The sequence below is a fragment of the Haliotis rufescens genome, unplaced genomic scaffold (genome assembly GCF_023055435.1).
Source record: "Haliotis rufescens isolate VD_foot unplaced genomic scaffold, xgHalRufe1.0.p SCAF_17, whole genome shotgun sequence".
Taxonomy (NCBI): Eukaryota; Metazoa; Mollusca; class Gastropoda; order Lepetellida; family Haliotidae; genus Haliotis; species Haliotis rufescens.
This window is the reverse complement of record NW_025963857.1, coordinates 31873590-31890786: the sequence shown is the minus strand read 5'-3', so window position 1 is coordinate 31890786 and position 17197 is coordinate 31873590. Positions and strand designations below refer to the sequence as shown.

Below are 17197 nucleotides of genomic sequence, written 5' to 3'. Positions count from 1 at the left end.
GCTTTAAGAAACTACATTTTTCTCTGAAAAAAGGAGCAATTTTTGACACCTGCAATCCATTATTTTGGGATCAACTATTTTTCCTAAAATATATGAAATGGTCGGCCCCTTAAATCCATATAATCGGTCCATTTGATGGAGAAGTTATATACCTATATACTTTTACCGAAAGTACTACTTTACCGTATATCACAGTTGGTCGCTGAACGTTAAATAGAAACAAGGAGAAATTATGTTCATTTATATATAAACTTTATTCATTGTTAAGATATAAATGCCCAAATATCACATATATATTAATCTTGCTTTATGTTGTTTTTTCTCGATTCGCCTTTTAATACTCCTCGCCCTCTTCCTCGCCTTCTCCCTCGACGGAGTCAACTCCGACCTCCTCGTAGTCCTTCTCCAGAGCTGCCAAGTCCTCACGGGCCTCGGAAAACTCGCCCTCCTCCATACCCTCACCAACGTACCAGTGGACGAAGGCACGCTTGGCGTACATCAGATCGAACTTATGGTCAAGACGAGCCCATGCCTCAGCAATGGCAGTGGTGTTGCTCAACATGCACACAGCTCTCTGGACCTTGGCCAAGTCACCGCCGGGAACAACAGTCGGTGGCTGATAGTTGATTCCGACCTTGAAACCAGTGGGACACCAGTCGACAAACTGGATGGTTCTCTTGGTTTTGATGGTAGCGATGGCAGCGTTGACATCCTTAGGGACGACGTCACCACGGTACAGCATGCAGCATGCCATGTACTTGCCGTGACGGGGATCACACTTGACCATCTGGTTGGCGGGCTCGAAAGTGGCGTTGGTGATTTCAGCCACTGTAAGCTGCTCGTGGTAGGCCTTCTCTGCAGAGATGACAGGGGCGTAGGTAGCCAGAGGGAAGTGGATACGTGGGTAGGGCACCAAATTGGTCTGGAACTCTGTCAGGTCAACGTTCAGGGCACCGTCAAAGCGGAGAGACGCAGTGATGGAGCTGACGATCTGACCAATCAGACGGTTCAAGTTGGTGTAAGTTGGACGCTCGATGTCGAGGTTACGACGGCATATGTCGTAGATGGCCTCGTTGTCGACCATGAAGGCGCAGTCCGAGTGCTCCAGAGTGGTATGGGTTGTCAGGATGGAGTTGTAAGGCTCGACCACAGCAGTGGAAATCTGAGGAGCAGGGTAGACGGCGAACTCCAGCTTGGACTTCTTTCCGTAGTCAACACTCAGACGCTCCATCAACAGAGAGGTGAAACCAGAGCCAGTGCCACCACCAAAGCTGTGGAAGATGAGGAAGCCCTGGAGTCCAGTGCATTGGTCAGCCAGTTTGCGGATGCGGTCAAGGACGAGGTCAACGATCTCCTTGCCAATGGTGTAGTGACCACGTGCATAGTTGTTGGCGGCGTCCTCCTTACCGGTGATCAGCTGTTCTGGGTGGAACAGCTGGCGGTAAGTACCGGTACGAACCTCATCTGAAAGAAACAAGCATGAAGATTTTGTCCTTTCACAATTTATAATTTAGTTTGCTATCTGCTTATATGACAAAGGCGGCAGTTTTGCCCAAAGCACTAAACATGAAAATTAAATAAAGCAGTGTAATAATATATATTATTTCATTGCTTTGACTAAATTTTCATGTTCAGTGCTTTTGGCAAGAAACTAATAATGACACAAAACGAATGAAAACAATTTGTGTCGTGTGATTATTTGGTGAATTTCTGTATATATGTGCTACAGTGTACTTGGGAATCTCATACTTTATTTATAGATATAGATATAGATAACGATATAGATTTAGATTTAGATTTGATATAGATGATATAGATGTAGATAAAGATATTAGATATTAAATACAGATTAAATATATAGAGATTAAATATATATAGCTACATAGAGATATACATGGCAAATATATAACCTCACCAATAACAGTTGGTTCGAGATCAACGAAGACAGCCCTGGGGACGTGTTTCCCTGCTCCAGTCTCGCTGAAGAAGGTGTTGAAGGAATCGTCACCACCCCCGATGGTCTTGTCAGAGGGCATCTGACCATCAGGCTGGATACCGTGCTCTAAACAGTACAACTCCCAGCAGGCATTGCCCATCTGGACACCGGCTTGACCAACATGGATGGAGATGCATTCCCTCTACAGACCAAAATATATACTCATGAGTATGTTTTATATAACGCCTATTTACATTTGATGTTCTAGTTTTCAAGATCCACCTTAGCTTGTTTAACTTACCATTACAGGTTGATAAAACAATTGAAAGCATTTCAAATATGCAGGGACTGCAGATCAAATTCGCTTTTTCTGTTTTGATTAAATTCTATGTCACGTTCTTATGAGAAAATACTATACAGTTTGATAAAGCATTTGTATTTCAAAGTATCATCACCAGGTGACCTTTTACTGGATATAAAATATTAACGCCAGAGAATAAAAGTATTGACTATCTGCCGAAAGAGATGCCATTCGGCGTAAAATGCAAAACAGAGGTCAAAAGTATATGACTGGTCACTGAAATTTAGTGTAGAAGCCAGGTTTCGCGAAATGTATAATCATGTCCTGTCCTACCTGAGATATGTGATCCATACATCATACATAAACTCGAATTTGGTGTCACCATGGCAAATATCATCAGATTGTACCTTTCCAAAAGTGGTGCACACCATGGTGCTCTTGTTTGTAATGGCTAAAAAATACGACTCTTAAACTTCGTATCTAAATGGCTTTTTTCACTTTTCTCTCAAGAGATAAACTCACATGTTTGACATTTAGCCAAAAAAAACACGTATTAATCTGTGTAAAGCACTAAAATGTCACACGCGTTAGTCCATACCCCACATTTCAAAATATCAAATTCCTAGAAATGACCCTTGTAACGGTCAAGAATGTATTCAGATTTTATCATCATAGTATACCATACATTTACCTATTAAAATTTGAAAATTTCAACTCACCATCGTGCTTTAGTTGTTGATGACGCTGTACTCACTAGGACGGTTACGAGTCAAGGGAGACAAGACAGGATGAGAGTTTGACGGAACACGGGGTTTTATTGCGAAAAGAACGCGTTGCTAATCATGTGACAACAACCTCTAGCGACGACTGGTCACGTCTGGGGTTACCAATGACGCTACTATGATACACATCATAAACTCATAACTTATAACCTTTCGAAAGTGTTTCATTGAAATGAATGTTTATAGCTCTTATACCAAATACGCCCGAAGAATACATACACAGGACCATGACACAACCCTTATAATGCTCTGGCGTGAGATCTAAGGCGTATTATTATAGGCTATACACACCGGCGAACTCATTACCATTTTATGAAATATTTACAATAGAGGGGGCGCTAGGGTCGTATGGAGGTTATACCATATAACGGCTGTTATATTGGGGAACTGTATAACTCACAATCATGATTGATGTATGTCATGTAGTGATATTAATTAAACAGTTTGACTATGGAATAAACGATGTGTGTGTTGGAAATATATTTTAGACATTGCATAAGTTTCCAATGACATGAAGAAGACTGTGTACAGAATGTATATCATCATCTCTGGTTATTATACCCACCTTATGAACTTGGAAATGATATTTATTTATTTTAAATTGTATCCCGTGTCTGTGGAAATTGTTAACTTTTAGAATGATCCATCGGAGTCCATTGGAGTGTGGCCATAACAGGTACAGCGTCAACTTAGTGTGAAACAATTTTCATGAAAGTTTATATCTCATTTGATCTGTTCATCGTTCGATAAAACCGAATTCGACAAACTGGTCATATAACCAAAGTAGACACAATGTATGCCTATCAAACAAGTCATATAACCACATGCTGGATCTCGGAGTAAATTATTGTATTTTGGTTACAACAAATAGGTTTGAGAAATAGAAGTATTATATGAGCATTTCCGTGAATAACCATCTCAGAAGTAATTTACATTTTCAGTAAAATACACAACGTCAAAATGTCCGCCACGATAAACGCGACAGGATGTTTACGAATACGATATTTAATCATTTATCATATAGTGCCATGTTTGTCGACGGAATCGCCCAAACATTTGAAAACTAGACTGTGAAGGGAACGTCAGCCAATAGCTTATTTCACCGATCTCGAAAGACGTTCGCTGCGATGTTACCTCAAGTAATAGTGATGCCTTTTTTTGGATTGGTTTATCTTACCCATTACACTATCTGTTATATGATTAAGGTAATATATTACAAAAGAGAAATAAATGTTAATTCAATTATCTCTGCCGAAAGATGGTGACATTTTGTCGATGGCATTGCGTTTATGTCTTTCGTGGTTTTTACGCATCATGAACAAAATTATGTCAGATGACATTCCCTAGTTTGACCATTTGTTCGCGAGTTTTTTTAGTAAACACTTGACTTGCTTTTGCATGTGTTTGTGACGAATGCCACCGATGGGGCATACACACTCACTTTTTGGTCATGATATAGTTGGAACCGTACAACACTTTCAATAATCATAAGAAATCTCAACTTGAAGCAGAATCTATTGTTCGATTCCGACTATATGATAGGCAAGTGCTTCTGAAAGCCTCAGGGTCCCCTTGCTGTTTAATAATTACATACACAAGCTCAAAAACGATTAGCACCACCCTTCCTTTATTTTCATATATCCCTAATTGGCAAAATCTACATATTTTCTCATCTAATCTTGATAAATGTCTAAGATCACAAGTTCTACGTCATATCATATGATGCAAACAGGCAGATGAAGCAAGTTAAAAGGTCGTTAAATTCTATTGCCATGGAACTGTTACAATACATGTCATTATATTATAGATTTTTATTTCTATATTTCAATATGAGTATGTCAATAAGTAAACAAAACAAAATAGCTTTAAATGGCTACATTAGTGCTTAATTACTTCCAAGTGTATATTTCACGTGAACACTTTTTGTATCCACTGTACAGTGAATATAATGATAAACCAGTTGCTACCTGTAAATCTCAACTGCATTTTTTAACTTGACATCATTGTAATTTCTCATATATAATGCTTGTCACAATGAAAGCTATACTTTAAATGTATTCTAATACTCGTCATCTAACTCTTCCTGTGTTGTCTGTTGGGTGTCGATTCCGATTTCTTCGTAGTCCTTCTCCAGGGCAGCTAAATCAGAACGGGCGTCCGACAACTCAGACTCCTCCAGACCTTCTCCCACATACCAGTGCACGAAGGCACGTTTGGCAAACATGAGGTCAAACTTGTGGTCAAGACGAGCCCAGGCTTCAGCGATGGCAGTGGTGTTGCTCAACATGCACACAGCTTTCTCAACCTTGGCCAGATCGCCACCGGGAACAGCAGTTGGTGGTTGGTAGTTAATACCGACCTTGAAACCAGTGGGACACCAGTCCACGAACTGGATGGTTTTCTTGGTCTTGATAGCAGCGATGGCAGCGTTGACGTCTTTCGGGACAACATCACCGCGAAACAGCATGCAGCAGCTCATATACAAAGCCTTTGTGGGATTACATTTAACCATCTGGTTGGCGGGCTCGAACGCGGCGTTGGTGATTTCAGCAACTGTCAGCTGTTCATGGTGTACCCTCTCAGCAGACACAACAGGGGCGTAGGTAGCCAGGGGGAAGTGGATACGTGGGTAGGGCACCAAGTTGGTCTGGAACTCTGTCAGATCCACGTTCAGGGCACCTTCGAAGCGTAATGAGGCTGTGATGGAGCTGATTATTTGACCAATCAGACGGTTCAAGTTGGTGTAGGAGGGACGATCGACGTCCAGGTTTCGGCGACAGATATCATAGATGGCCTCGTTGTCGACCATGAAGGCGCAATCCGAGTGCTCCAGGGTGGTGTGAGTGGTCAGGATGGAGTTGTAAGGTTCCACCATTGCAGTGGAGATGTTTGGAGCCGGGTACACAGAAAACTGTAGTTTAGACTTCTTACCATAGTTGCTACTGAGGCGCTCCATCAGCAGAGCCGTGAAGCCAGAACCAGTTCCACCACCGAAGCTGTGGAAGACGAGGAAACCCTGGAGACCATTGCAGTGTTCAGCGAGATTCCGGATGCGGTCAAGAACAGGGTCGATTATTTCTTTCCCTGTCGAGTTGTACCCTCGTGCATAGTTGTTGGCTGCATCTTCTTTGCCTGAGATCAAGTTCTCTGGGTGGAACAGTTTACTGTACGTGCCGGTACGGACCTCATCTGTCGAGAACAATTTAATTGGTTAAAATGCTATAGAAATCTGAAGATAATAATTTTACGAACATGTGATTTCACATACTGCGACCTTCAAAACTTGAACCACTGTTGTTAGAGTTACTTCCCCTTTGTTTCCGAATTGTCTACCATAAAATTGGCCTCGGTGAGTCAGTAGTTTCTGACATCAGATACAAAATACATAATAAATATAGTCGACTATTATTTCAAGTTGCAAGTTGCAAGTTATCACAACTCTCCAAATGAATATTCAAATCCTTTAGAATAATTTGAAAGCTTTTACGACATCAATATTTTGAACAAGACGAATATTTACACATGACATCAAATCCATATCAATATCCTCTGAGTTGCTAAAATTAATAAACTTTAATGTCGCTCAGTGGTGTATTTTACATAAACTGACGTCCAAAAGAATTTTACCAGAGTTTGAAATCCCTCTTGCTCAAAAACAACAAAAAATATATGCATGAAGTAAAGTGTATTGAGAAGATCAATATATCAACATAATCAACACTGAAAATGACAATCATACCGCGACCGAGAATGACGTCAGAGCCCCCCAAAGTTGGGTGTGATACAAAACTCGAGCTTTCAGAATCATGGACAATAGGCAGGGTACATAAACAATCGCTCACGTTCAATAACAAGTCATTAGTAGCGTGTGTGGCCACCAAATGCCTCAATACACGCCAAAATTCTTTGACGCACAGAAAAAGTCAGTCGTCTGATGAGGTCACGTGGGATTTGACGCCATTCTTCTTGGAGGGCCAAGATCAGTTCTTGCCGGTTGGCTGGAGAGTGTGGTCGTTGTCGAACACGACGATCCATCAAGTGCCAGAGGTGTTCTATGGGGGACATGTCGGGTGAGCGTGCAGGCCACGGCAGGGCGTTGACGTTGTTGGCTGCGAGGAAGTTAGTGACAATTCTGGCTGTATGGGCTCTAGCGTTGTCATGCCGATAAATGACACCACGTGGCTGCTGTTGGAGAAATGGTAGGACAACTGGACGAAGAATGTTATCCATGTAACGTTGAGCTGTCAAGTTTCCGTCAACGATGACCAGCGGTGTCCTCTCCTGCCCACAGATCCCTCCCCACACCATGACACTCCCCCCACCATATGGTACGACCTCCTGCACGCAACACGCCGCCGTTCGTTCACCCCTTCGGCGGTAAACACGTTGTCTTCCATCAGCCCTAAACATATAGAATCGACTTTCGTCAGTAAAGACAACCCTCTGCCAGTCACGTCGTTGCCAACGTCGTACAGTCCGGGCCCATCTCAGTCGCAGACGACGATGTTGCGCTGTCAACAGCTGTCCTCTGTATGGTCTAAAAGCCCTGATTCCATGAGCCCTGAGTCTCCTGGCCACTGTCTGTCGACTAACCCTGTGACCTAAGGCATTTGTCGCCGATGACGTCACTGTCAGGAAGCGATTTCGGGGGTGCAAGGTACGCAAGTACCGGTCATCATGGGGCGTGGTCACCCTGGGTCTGCCTGTTCTTGGCCTGTCAACGGGCCGCCCTGTCTGTCTGTAACGTTGTATCAAGTTGGTAACGGCAACACGGGAGCAACCGAAGGTTCGTGCAATATGGGCGTGGGTGGCTCCAGTCTGTACCATAGTACAAGGCTCGTTCACGTTGTTCGACTGTGAGTCGTGGCATTTCTTTTGTGTTTTTTTTATCACTGTGGATGTCTGACTTGCCGTTGCAATCGTTTTATACCCTTACCCGCACGTGCATTTGCAGTTGCCCGTGGTGCACGTGTTTTTCACTTTTACGCGTGTTATCTCGCAAACATGTAACAGACGATTAACATTTTCTGCATACACTATTGTTGTATTTAGGTAATGTGTTTTAGATAGACTTCATCGAAAAAAAAATTATACTTTGTCTGAAATTTATATTTTCAGTTGGTAAAGTTTCTTTTGGACGTCAGTTTATTTGCTTATTTCTGATTTATTATGCAAGCAGACATTTGTCTGCAACATTATTATGTGGTCTCTTACGATTTCAGCATATTTGACACAGAAACATATTTCCTTACCAACAACAGTTGGTTCAAGATCAGCGAGGACAGCCCTAGGAACAAGTTTCCCTTCGTCAGATTCCATGAAGAAGGTGTTGAAGGAATCGTCCGCGTCACCGATGGTCCTGTCAGAGGGCATCTGACCATCAGACTGGATACCGTGCTCCAAACAGTACAACTCCCAGCAGGCATTGCCCATCTGGACACCGGCTTGACCAACATGGATGGAGATGCATTCCCTCTGGGGAGATAATTTAACTTTTATCGAAAGTGCAAGGTTTAAAGAGCAGCAGTCTTAATATGTCCCGAGTAAATTCAGTTAATGTACTGTTCTCACTGTGCGAAGTTTATGAAAGTGTTAAAGGTAGGGAGCCACTGAATAGGTTGGACATGTGTCACGTGGGCTGCGCTCACGGTATGAGACAAGAAGCGAATTGAGGTCCTGGAGTTTGGCGTTAACACATGTATGCACAAACAAACAATTATCTAGTCACGATAGCTGGCCCGTATATGAACGCAAGTGGCTGTGTTTAGCGTCATCTAAGAAGTATGTAAGAACTTCTGATTAAAAATTAGTGTGGAGACCTAAATTGCTTATAAAAAATACACGAAAGAAATACCAAAATATCATTCCTTTGTAACTCAAATTGTGGACTAATACATTCTGAACTCATTTAGAGTAAGCATACTGAAAACAAGACTGAACATGTATTGCATTTGACAGCAACAATATTATTCCCACTATAGCTCACGACTAGAGAGGTGACAAATATCAAAACGAAGGAGCACCTCTAATTCCTTCATGCACTCTAGAGCACTAGTGGCGTTATGCAAATACCATTGTTTAAGTAAACAGGCATACTTGCCAGCATGATGAGTAATAATTAATCTCTGAATGTGTAGTCTAAACACCCAACGTTTGTTATAACAAACAATAGAATCTTTCACAAAGAAAATTACCTAAAATATGTCATCAGTGTCACAAGCAAAAAAGGGCCTATAATGCGTTCGAGAATGTGCACATCCCCTGGGATTTCGGGAAGGGGGTTAGGGGTATGCAGACTATACCTTCTAGAGTGAGTGAGTGAATATTGCTTAAAGCCGCATCAGCAATTTTGCAGCTATTCGCGGCGATATACTTACTAGATTAGAGCATTTTAGATGTCTAGCAACCCTGCACAAACCCCAATCCCCACCTCTGGATCCGCCAGTACTCCTTCACGTGTTCATTTCTGATAACAAAGCAGATACTCCATTGTAATTTACATGATACTGCAAAATACGAGCATTCAACACTGATCATTGATACAAAAATGCATATACTCCGTGAAATTGGAAGAAACAAATCAAAGATATAGTTACATCAATAAAATATGTCTTACCATGGTGCTATGGACAAAGCTGATTCTTTAATCTGAACGACGGTTACGAAACACTATTGAATTAGTCCTGCTGAAGGAATCGTGTTCTCAACGCAGTTGTACATTGAAGTAATAGTGTTTACTACACCGGTTATCACAGACGTTGCGAGGGACGCTTTATTTTTTTTGCTCAAAGACATGTAACGTGTTCATTGCAGCGAAACGTTATTACAACTCTTGAACATCGCCTTTTGAAAAGTACAGTATTGTATTATAATACCTTACATGTCTTGTGTGTCCGGGTACATAGCGTTAAACGGAGGTATTATCAGTCCACTCTGTGCCACCGGGTCCTCTTAGTCAGCAGTGCGTCATGTATGACCGTATATCCGGAAATACCAGTTACATGCATTGTCTGAGTGTTGGGGACTGGTTGTATGTTCACTGGGGGTGACTATGGGTCTGGAAATCACTATTGCGATAACTATTGATATTGCAAGCAACTATTGAGATAAATATCGATAGTTTTCAGTCTAGTGTTTAAATGGATTTTAAAGTTGAATTAAACTTTGGAACAGAGTTTCCTTTGAATGTGATAACCATAACAACAAATATAAAGTAAAGTTTAAGATATGACTGATTTGTTTTTTCTTTACCCTAATAATTAAAGAAAAAAGGACCTTCAACATTACCATGTGTAAATTACTACCACTCATGATCAAAAGAAAAACACATTTGAACAGCATTGCATTTATTTTATTGAAACTGTACAACTATGGTAAATACAAAACTATCGATATTCCTAACTGAAATCGATACTATTGATCGGAAACTGATTTAAAAAACGATATATTCACTTTAAGTGCTTACCAATAGCAATATATCGATATTTCGATTTATCGTAAAACCCCGAATGTGCACGTCCTTTGTGAGTACTACTGTTTATGTCTAGAATCTCCTTTCTGCAAATGTTTTCGAGACATGTTCACACGGAACTAAGTAATTATCATAATTATACATCTTTACACAAGTAACAACTGTAATGGCGTTTATTCTGCACCCACGTGGATGCTGGACCTTCAAAGTGGTATTGTGGATATAGTCTATTGGCTATCCCAAAGTCTCTTATGTGTTCACATGAAAAGGAATACAGCGTTTCGGTCGCGACATTTTAAAACTGGCGGGGGAATTCATACACATTGTCTTATAGGTTTATATATCAAAGGTCATCTTTCACGGAATAAGTCTTATATAAATATAAACATTTGTAAAAATGAGAAGTGACATAGTTGCAAGGCTCGTTCAGGGTGGCTGACAATCAATGTAAAATACAGTGTGGATTAACCATTGGGATCAGCATAATATTGTTGCAGACACATGGCAGCAATTAAGTGTTCTAGACATATACATGTCTTGGCTACATGGTATTTAACCTTTGGAATTAAACTTTCATTCTGATTAAAGGTTGTCCCAACTCGGTCGCTATGACAACTGTATTCCGATTAGGACGATCAATGCTCATGATATCAATCACAGGATTGACGCGAATATTTTTGACCGCCGTCATATAGCTGGAATACTTCTTGTGCGGCGTAAACAAACAGTAACAAACAACAGTGCACGAGATCCACTATTTATACAGAAAACACAACAATAAGAATAATGAAAGCAATACTGCAAAACAAACTGTGTCTATTATATGAATACTCATAAAATGAAATGCTTTCTGGGGTTCGTAGGCTTCATGTGTGTGTGTGTGTGTGTGTGTGTGTGTGTGTGCGTGCGTGCGTGCGTGCGTGCGTGCGTGCGTGCGTGCGTGCGTGCGTGTGTGTGTGTGTGTGTGTTTTGTTGCGCAAGCATATTTAAAAAATATTTCCTTTCTTGTCGTGTTGCTTGGTGTGGAAGCGAATGAGAACTTAAAATGACCATGGTATAGCCGAAACTGAACACAGGGAAATGAGAGTTGTGACGGGTTGTGACATCACGTACAAGATTATATTGCTCATACACTGATATGCATGCAACAGGGGGCGGATGCTCGTACTGGTCCGAATATTTGCCGGTTCTGTAGTGCTAGCCACTGAGATACAATTACTCTAAACTTACCAGTCCTTGTTTCTAACCCTTAATGCAGAGCAGGGTAACAGGGTTGTTTTGAAAGTATCGCTCGGCAAGGGGAACGAACCACCGGCGCGCTCCAGGCATACGCGTTAGCTTCCTACTCTTGCTTTAAAGCAACATTTGTGTTTAGACTGGGAATGCGTCGTCTTCAACGTGATGAATGCCTAAGGGTTTTTTGGCATGCTTCAAACTGGTGGAACGCAGCGAGAGGTAGCCAATATGTTCAGTGTGTCCGAGTCTGTGGTGATTTTCAGACTTTTGAACATGTTTCTGCGAACACAAGGGCGCCATGGGTCACAAACACAAGTTTAAGATCGAATAATCAGAAACCAGGCTTTAAGAAATTGAGCCCAAACATCCAATCAATTCGCTGGTTACTTTTCTAGCTAGTCGTGAACGTGTCTGCTGGCGTCATACGAATTCAACGTTAGGCAACATGACAGGTTCGAGGGTTGGTCGTTGATGGTATGGGGCTGGATCATGACAAAATGCCACTCCGTATCGTCCACGGAGAGGTCACTCTACAGTACTACCGAGACAACATGCTGGCGCCATACGTTGTGCCGTTTCCGCCCCATGCTTGTCCATGTTTTGTCTTTCTAGGCGATAACACCCGTGCCCACCGTGTACGTTTGTAACTGACTATCACCAGACATTATCACAATGCAGGGGCCAACCATGTGTCCTGACATTTCCCCTGCAGAGCATTTCTGGGGACATGATTGGGAGACGTGTACCCCGACGTCAGAGACCATCAGCTAAGTTAGCCAAACTAGGCCAGGTATTGCAAGAGAATGGACAAGACTGCCTCAAAATGTCATTGAAGATATATTCGGACATCCCACGGGATAAACACAAGTGTTTGCCCAACCATGGGGTGATGACCAATTATTTATCAAGTCATCAAAAACTTTCATCTTTTATTTCACATCCCAGTCATCTTTTTTCGTCGCTTGCACCTTTACACTACAAGACCAACATGTTCTGTTTGTTGTCATCTTACAAATTAGTCCTTATTTTTTCTAGTCCATCCATTACACTGCTCCATACCTCTTTGTATTTCTGTGATCATGTTACTTTTTAATATCCCCTTCATTTTATGGAGAGTATAGGCTTTACACAGATAAATATATGTTAAAACAGTGATCCTTTAGGGCATGCCCAAGGTTAGCTAAAACAGCAAAACAGTCTACGTACGTCGATGGTAGCTATTTGGATTGTGGTAGCAATAAGGAATCAAATTTGCTCACTATTACATGCAAAGGGGTTAACGTGTACATTTTCAAATATGCATTGTAAACATAGGTCCACGCATGCATACGGGGCAAGGGTGGTAATTCGCTGTGCAGAGTTGTGTCCCTGAGTCGTGCCAAAACCCTACGATCGTAGTTTGATCCCGGTACGTGTGTCGTGGGTTTCGCCAATGTGGTAATCATCCAAAACCTGTGTCGCAGGTGATCCGTTGCAGATCTAGTGTTAATCGGTACACACACGGGCATATATGGTACAGGTCATGGTATTGAACATCATTTTTGTCCCTTATGCGTGAAATTTGAAAATATCGTCCAGAGGTCAACCATGAAACCGTTTGAAAGGTTTACGTAAGCCTTGAATGTTGTAATGCTGATTAAACATCTTTTGTGCAAGAGTCATATGGTGCTCTTTGAAACCTTCGATTGTACCTTAAACTATTTGGTATGTAGCTAATCAAGGCTGGGACTGATGGAATATATCTCGGAATAAAGGGACAGTTGACAATTGGCTATCCTTCTTGTCACACAGACTTGTGGATATTTTTTTGTCACTTTGAATCTTTATGCATATATCTAAATATAAAACAGATGGTTTTACTGGTCTCTAGTTAATGGTTAAATCAATAGAAGGGAATTATCGAATGATATCAAGACACGATTATAGAATTACGCCAGTGATCATTCGCGATAACGTTGTCATGGTTTCCATCGCTCCTTAGCATCGAATAAAATACTGAATGACAGTAAAGAGCCAATGTTTTGTTGATTCTTCCGCCCACATGGTTTGTGCTAATTGCTGACTTCAATTGTTCATCTATCTGTTCGTTCGGATCAAAGTTCCTGTGTTATTATTTATAAGTACAAAGCACTGAATAAACGTTATTCTAAATCCTCGTATATTCTGGAGAATGTTGATCGATGTTCGAACATTTTGTAGCATAGCCAATAACGTGTTTGAGTGGAGTATCCATGTAAAACTGCGCATGGTATCTCAATGGACCAGCACTATACAACCGGCACAGGTATAGACAAGTACACACAGACACACACCCGTACACATGCATGTACGTCGGTTTAAGTACAATAATCATGAATGTGACGTTAAAATTCACCTCCCCTCATTATCCTTCAAGGTATTGGTTTTGGTGTCAGTTTCATCGTTGTCCCATACCCAGCGCTATGAAACCGGGGAAAGCTATGACTAGTACAAGCAGTGACAATCATACACATGCATGCACGTCCCTAGACCTTATATTATCAAGCATTATAATTAGCAAATTAAGATGTATTAGTCGGATGTAGTTCGTGATATATGCAGTGTGAATGTATCATTTGATCACTTTATGCCTGTAATACTCTCTCTCTCCACTGTGTCGTCACTTCCGCAGGCATGGCGATTCTGGAACGCCTACTTTGCCCATATAGGAGCGAGACGAGGAAGGTTCGAGCCCACCCTTCCACCACCTGACTTGCGTCTGTCAACTTGCGCATTACCGAAATGATACCTTTCGGAAAAACACCGACTTTTCTACCTGTTTCCATCGCACTCAATACTTGATTTAAGTCGGACTTCATGCTTCAACCAAGCTTTGCGAGTGTGATAATGCTGAACATTCATGAGTGCACGTATTTTGCGATTTAAGTTTATTATTGTAAATTACAACTGACACATATTTTTTCCATTGAAACATTGATATCCTATGTGTGACCAGTCTGTGAAAGTACATTCTGCTTTCTCCTGAAAAAAACACATGCCAAATAAAAAATTGTACCCGTTTCTATATTTCTCTCCATCAGTATGTTGTCGCTCTTTTCAGAAAACAGGGCAATGGTGAAGTCAATTCCTATAATTACATAAGTCAACAATAACTGCTTATTTAATAATTGACATAAAAATGTTGACAAAGATAAGAAATCAGTGAAATCGATCAGTGCTAAAACCCGCCTACTCTATTATCAGCCAACCAAGAAACAGTAGTCCGTTAGCGAACATGGCTTAATTATTTTAGATTTATTAAACAATTTAAGCAGAAAATATTGCTTGGTTAGCCAACCTAATGCCATGGAATCACTCGATTTTTATTATCTTTTTATTGTGTATGTATATGCGCCTATATGTGTTTTCCTCCTCCATACGTTGCTGTACACAACATGCGCTGACTCTTCAGGTACTAGTACAAACATACCACAGTAATCAAACGAAAAGGAGGTCAACACAGTTCATCGGATAAGCCAAAGAAATATTGTGTAAAACTAGGGTATCAAACTGAGCAGAGAGCATGTGTATCATAGTAGGAACATCAAGTCAGTATATCGTTGTGAGGCTAGTTATATTGCAAATGATAAGGTACCAATCGGGAACACCTGGTGTCATCACTGATTTTCACCACTCATTTGCCTTTAAGGACAAAACAAGTGATATAGGGGTGGGGGATTTTGTAAGGAGGCTGGATATTAATTCAGCCACAGCTGCAAACCCAGATTATTCTTTCAAACTATGAGCCTAATTATGTTGTAAACACACCTTGGAAGAATGTAAGGTTTGTACCAGCAATTTGGTTTTTCTCAGCAGTTTGAAGCATTATAATTTGTTGTTTCAAGAAGTTTTCTGGGACAATAACTGGTGGAAAATACCAGCCACCACTGTCCCTGCTGCCAGATTATGAAACAATAACACACACAAAATGTTATGTTTACATCAACTATTACTGTTTCGTTACTTTTTCATTTGCATTTGCATTCATTTTTCATCAGTCCCTTAATCCGAAATCTGATCTTCCATACTAGAGACACCTATCACAAAGTCATTTTACTCCGTAACTCTACTTCCCTGTGTGAAGATCTGGCATCCCATCAATAGTAGATCACGTCATAAAATAATACCACACAAAACACATCTATTCCTTTGATTGTACTCCGGTTTGGGTGCGATTCCTGAATGCTTCCCTGGCCGTGTCCCGAATTTAGAATCATCTACGCTGATTGGCTGACTAGAAAGTTCTGTTAACGCGACCTCCTAACGAGTGGTTGACTTATCTCAACGTTGAAAGGTACCGTTTCAGAGAACTATGATTTTAATAAGATTGAACAGACACAACAAACTACTTCCAAGCAGTTCATTGATACACCCTTTACCGTGACCTCCCTAAAGTCCTTAAAGTGTTTCATTGAAAAGAAATCAAATAACATTGATCATCTTGCTTTTCAACATGCCAGCAGTACGTGGTCCTCCCCATTTACAAGTTGACGACGGAGGCAGACTGGAACAGGTACCCGGTCCCCTTCAGTCTCTTACTCTTGGAGTTGAGTTTTTCCACCCTGGAGGAAGCTCCGCACACCTTTGCTGTAAGACTTTTCCTAAGTTTTCTCCTTATTTTTCCTTTGATGTCCCTCTTAATTCTTCTTGCTGCTAACAAACCAATTGAAGCCGACATGAATATAAAGCTTGAAGTGGTTTGAAGCTTGATGTAATTTGACTTGAATCCTTCTTTTCAAAGCTGGTGCCTTTTCTACGCAAGACAAGTCATGAGGAGTCAACAGGTCAATGAATGGTAATTAAAGGTCTATAAACCCTATTCAAATCTGCAGACAATTAACTTTCACTCATTATCGACCGATGAATCTGAATTCAAATATACAAAATGGCGGACAACGCCATGGAAACGTGAATCAGTTTCGTACTTGCACAAGCTATTTGGTACAACCTTGAACAGAAACGGATGGGTATTTTGGGACATACATTTCAACCCGTATTTGCCCATTGACATTGTCCTGAACAGATCAGAGAATATGAACGAGTTATGGTTCGGAAATTATATACATATTCTCGTCTGGGAAAAGAAGTGTTTCATAATTCTTCGTTCGTTCATCTCTTTTTAAGTTGCCAACTTTGAAAATCAATCGCATATTTTGTAATCATATGTCTGATATACAAATCCAGGTACCAATTTCTCAACGGTGACTCCAAGAAAGATTCTTTCCACGATTACTGTTTTAATTGCACACATGTTTACAGTACATACATGTAGTAGTCATTGACTCTTTTTTCACCCCTTTGTGTCTTGTCCTCTCCCTTTCTGTTTTGCAATGCGATGAATAACATGATATAGAGAACTTCCGTATGATTGCAGGTGACCGTTATGAGTTGTCGGTCCATCGAGAAAAGTTAAAGAATTTATCCTGTCTGCATGATCGAGGTATAATTTATAG

General features: G+C 41.0%; 3 protein-coding genes across 5 annotated transcripts in view; all 3 read right to left on the bottom strand.

Moving 5' to 3' along the window:
- Positions 1–237: 237 nt before the first annotated feature.
- LOC124142540 (tubulin alpha-1A chain-like) lies at positions 238–3111 on the bottom strand. Its single transcript, XM_046511083.2, has 3 exons — positions 2957–3111; positions 1916–2138; positions 238–1464 (listed from the first exon to the last, which is right to left on the bottom strand). Exons 1-3 carry the CDS (start codon positions 2957–2959, stop codon positions 335–337), a joined length of 1356 nt encoding a protein of 451 aa, XP_046367039.1. The 5' UTR covers positions 2960–3111; the 3' UTR covers positions 238–334.
- A 1075-nt stretch (positions 3112–4186) lies between these two features.
- Positions 4187–9792, bottom strand: LOC124142541 (tubulin alpha-1A chain-like). Its single transcript, XM_046511084.2, has 3 exons — positions 9636–9792; positions 8272–8494; positions 4187–6208 (listed from the first exon to the last, which is right to left on the bottom strand). The coding sequence occupies exons 1-3, from the start codon at positions 9636–9638 to the stop codon at positions 5079–5081; spliced, it is 1356 nt and encodes a 451-aa protein (XP_046367040.2). The 5' UTR covers positions 9639–9792; the 3' UTR covers positions 4187–5078.
- Positions 9793–11233: 1441 nt separating this feature from the next.
- LOC124142539 (inter-alpha-trypsin inhibitor heavy chain H3-like) overlaps positions 11234–17197 on the bottom strand; it is a 31521-nt gene continuing 25557 nt past the window's right edge. For 2 of the 3 annotated variants that reach the window (XM_046511082.2, XM_046511080.2), the window contains one exon: positions 11234–16397. In XM_046511082.2, coding sequence (XP_046367038.2) covers positions 16225–16397 — 173 coding nt within the window. In that variant the 3' untranslated portion in view covers positions 11234–16224. The remainder of the gene's footprint in view (positions 16398–17197) is intronic. The other variant, XM_046511081.2, reaches the window with a different exon arrangement.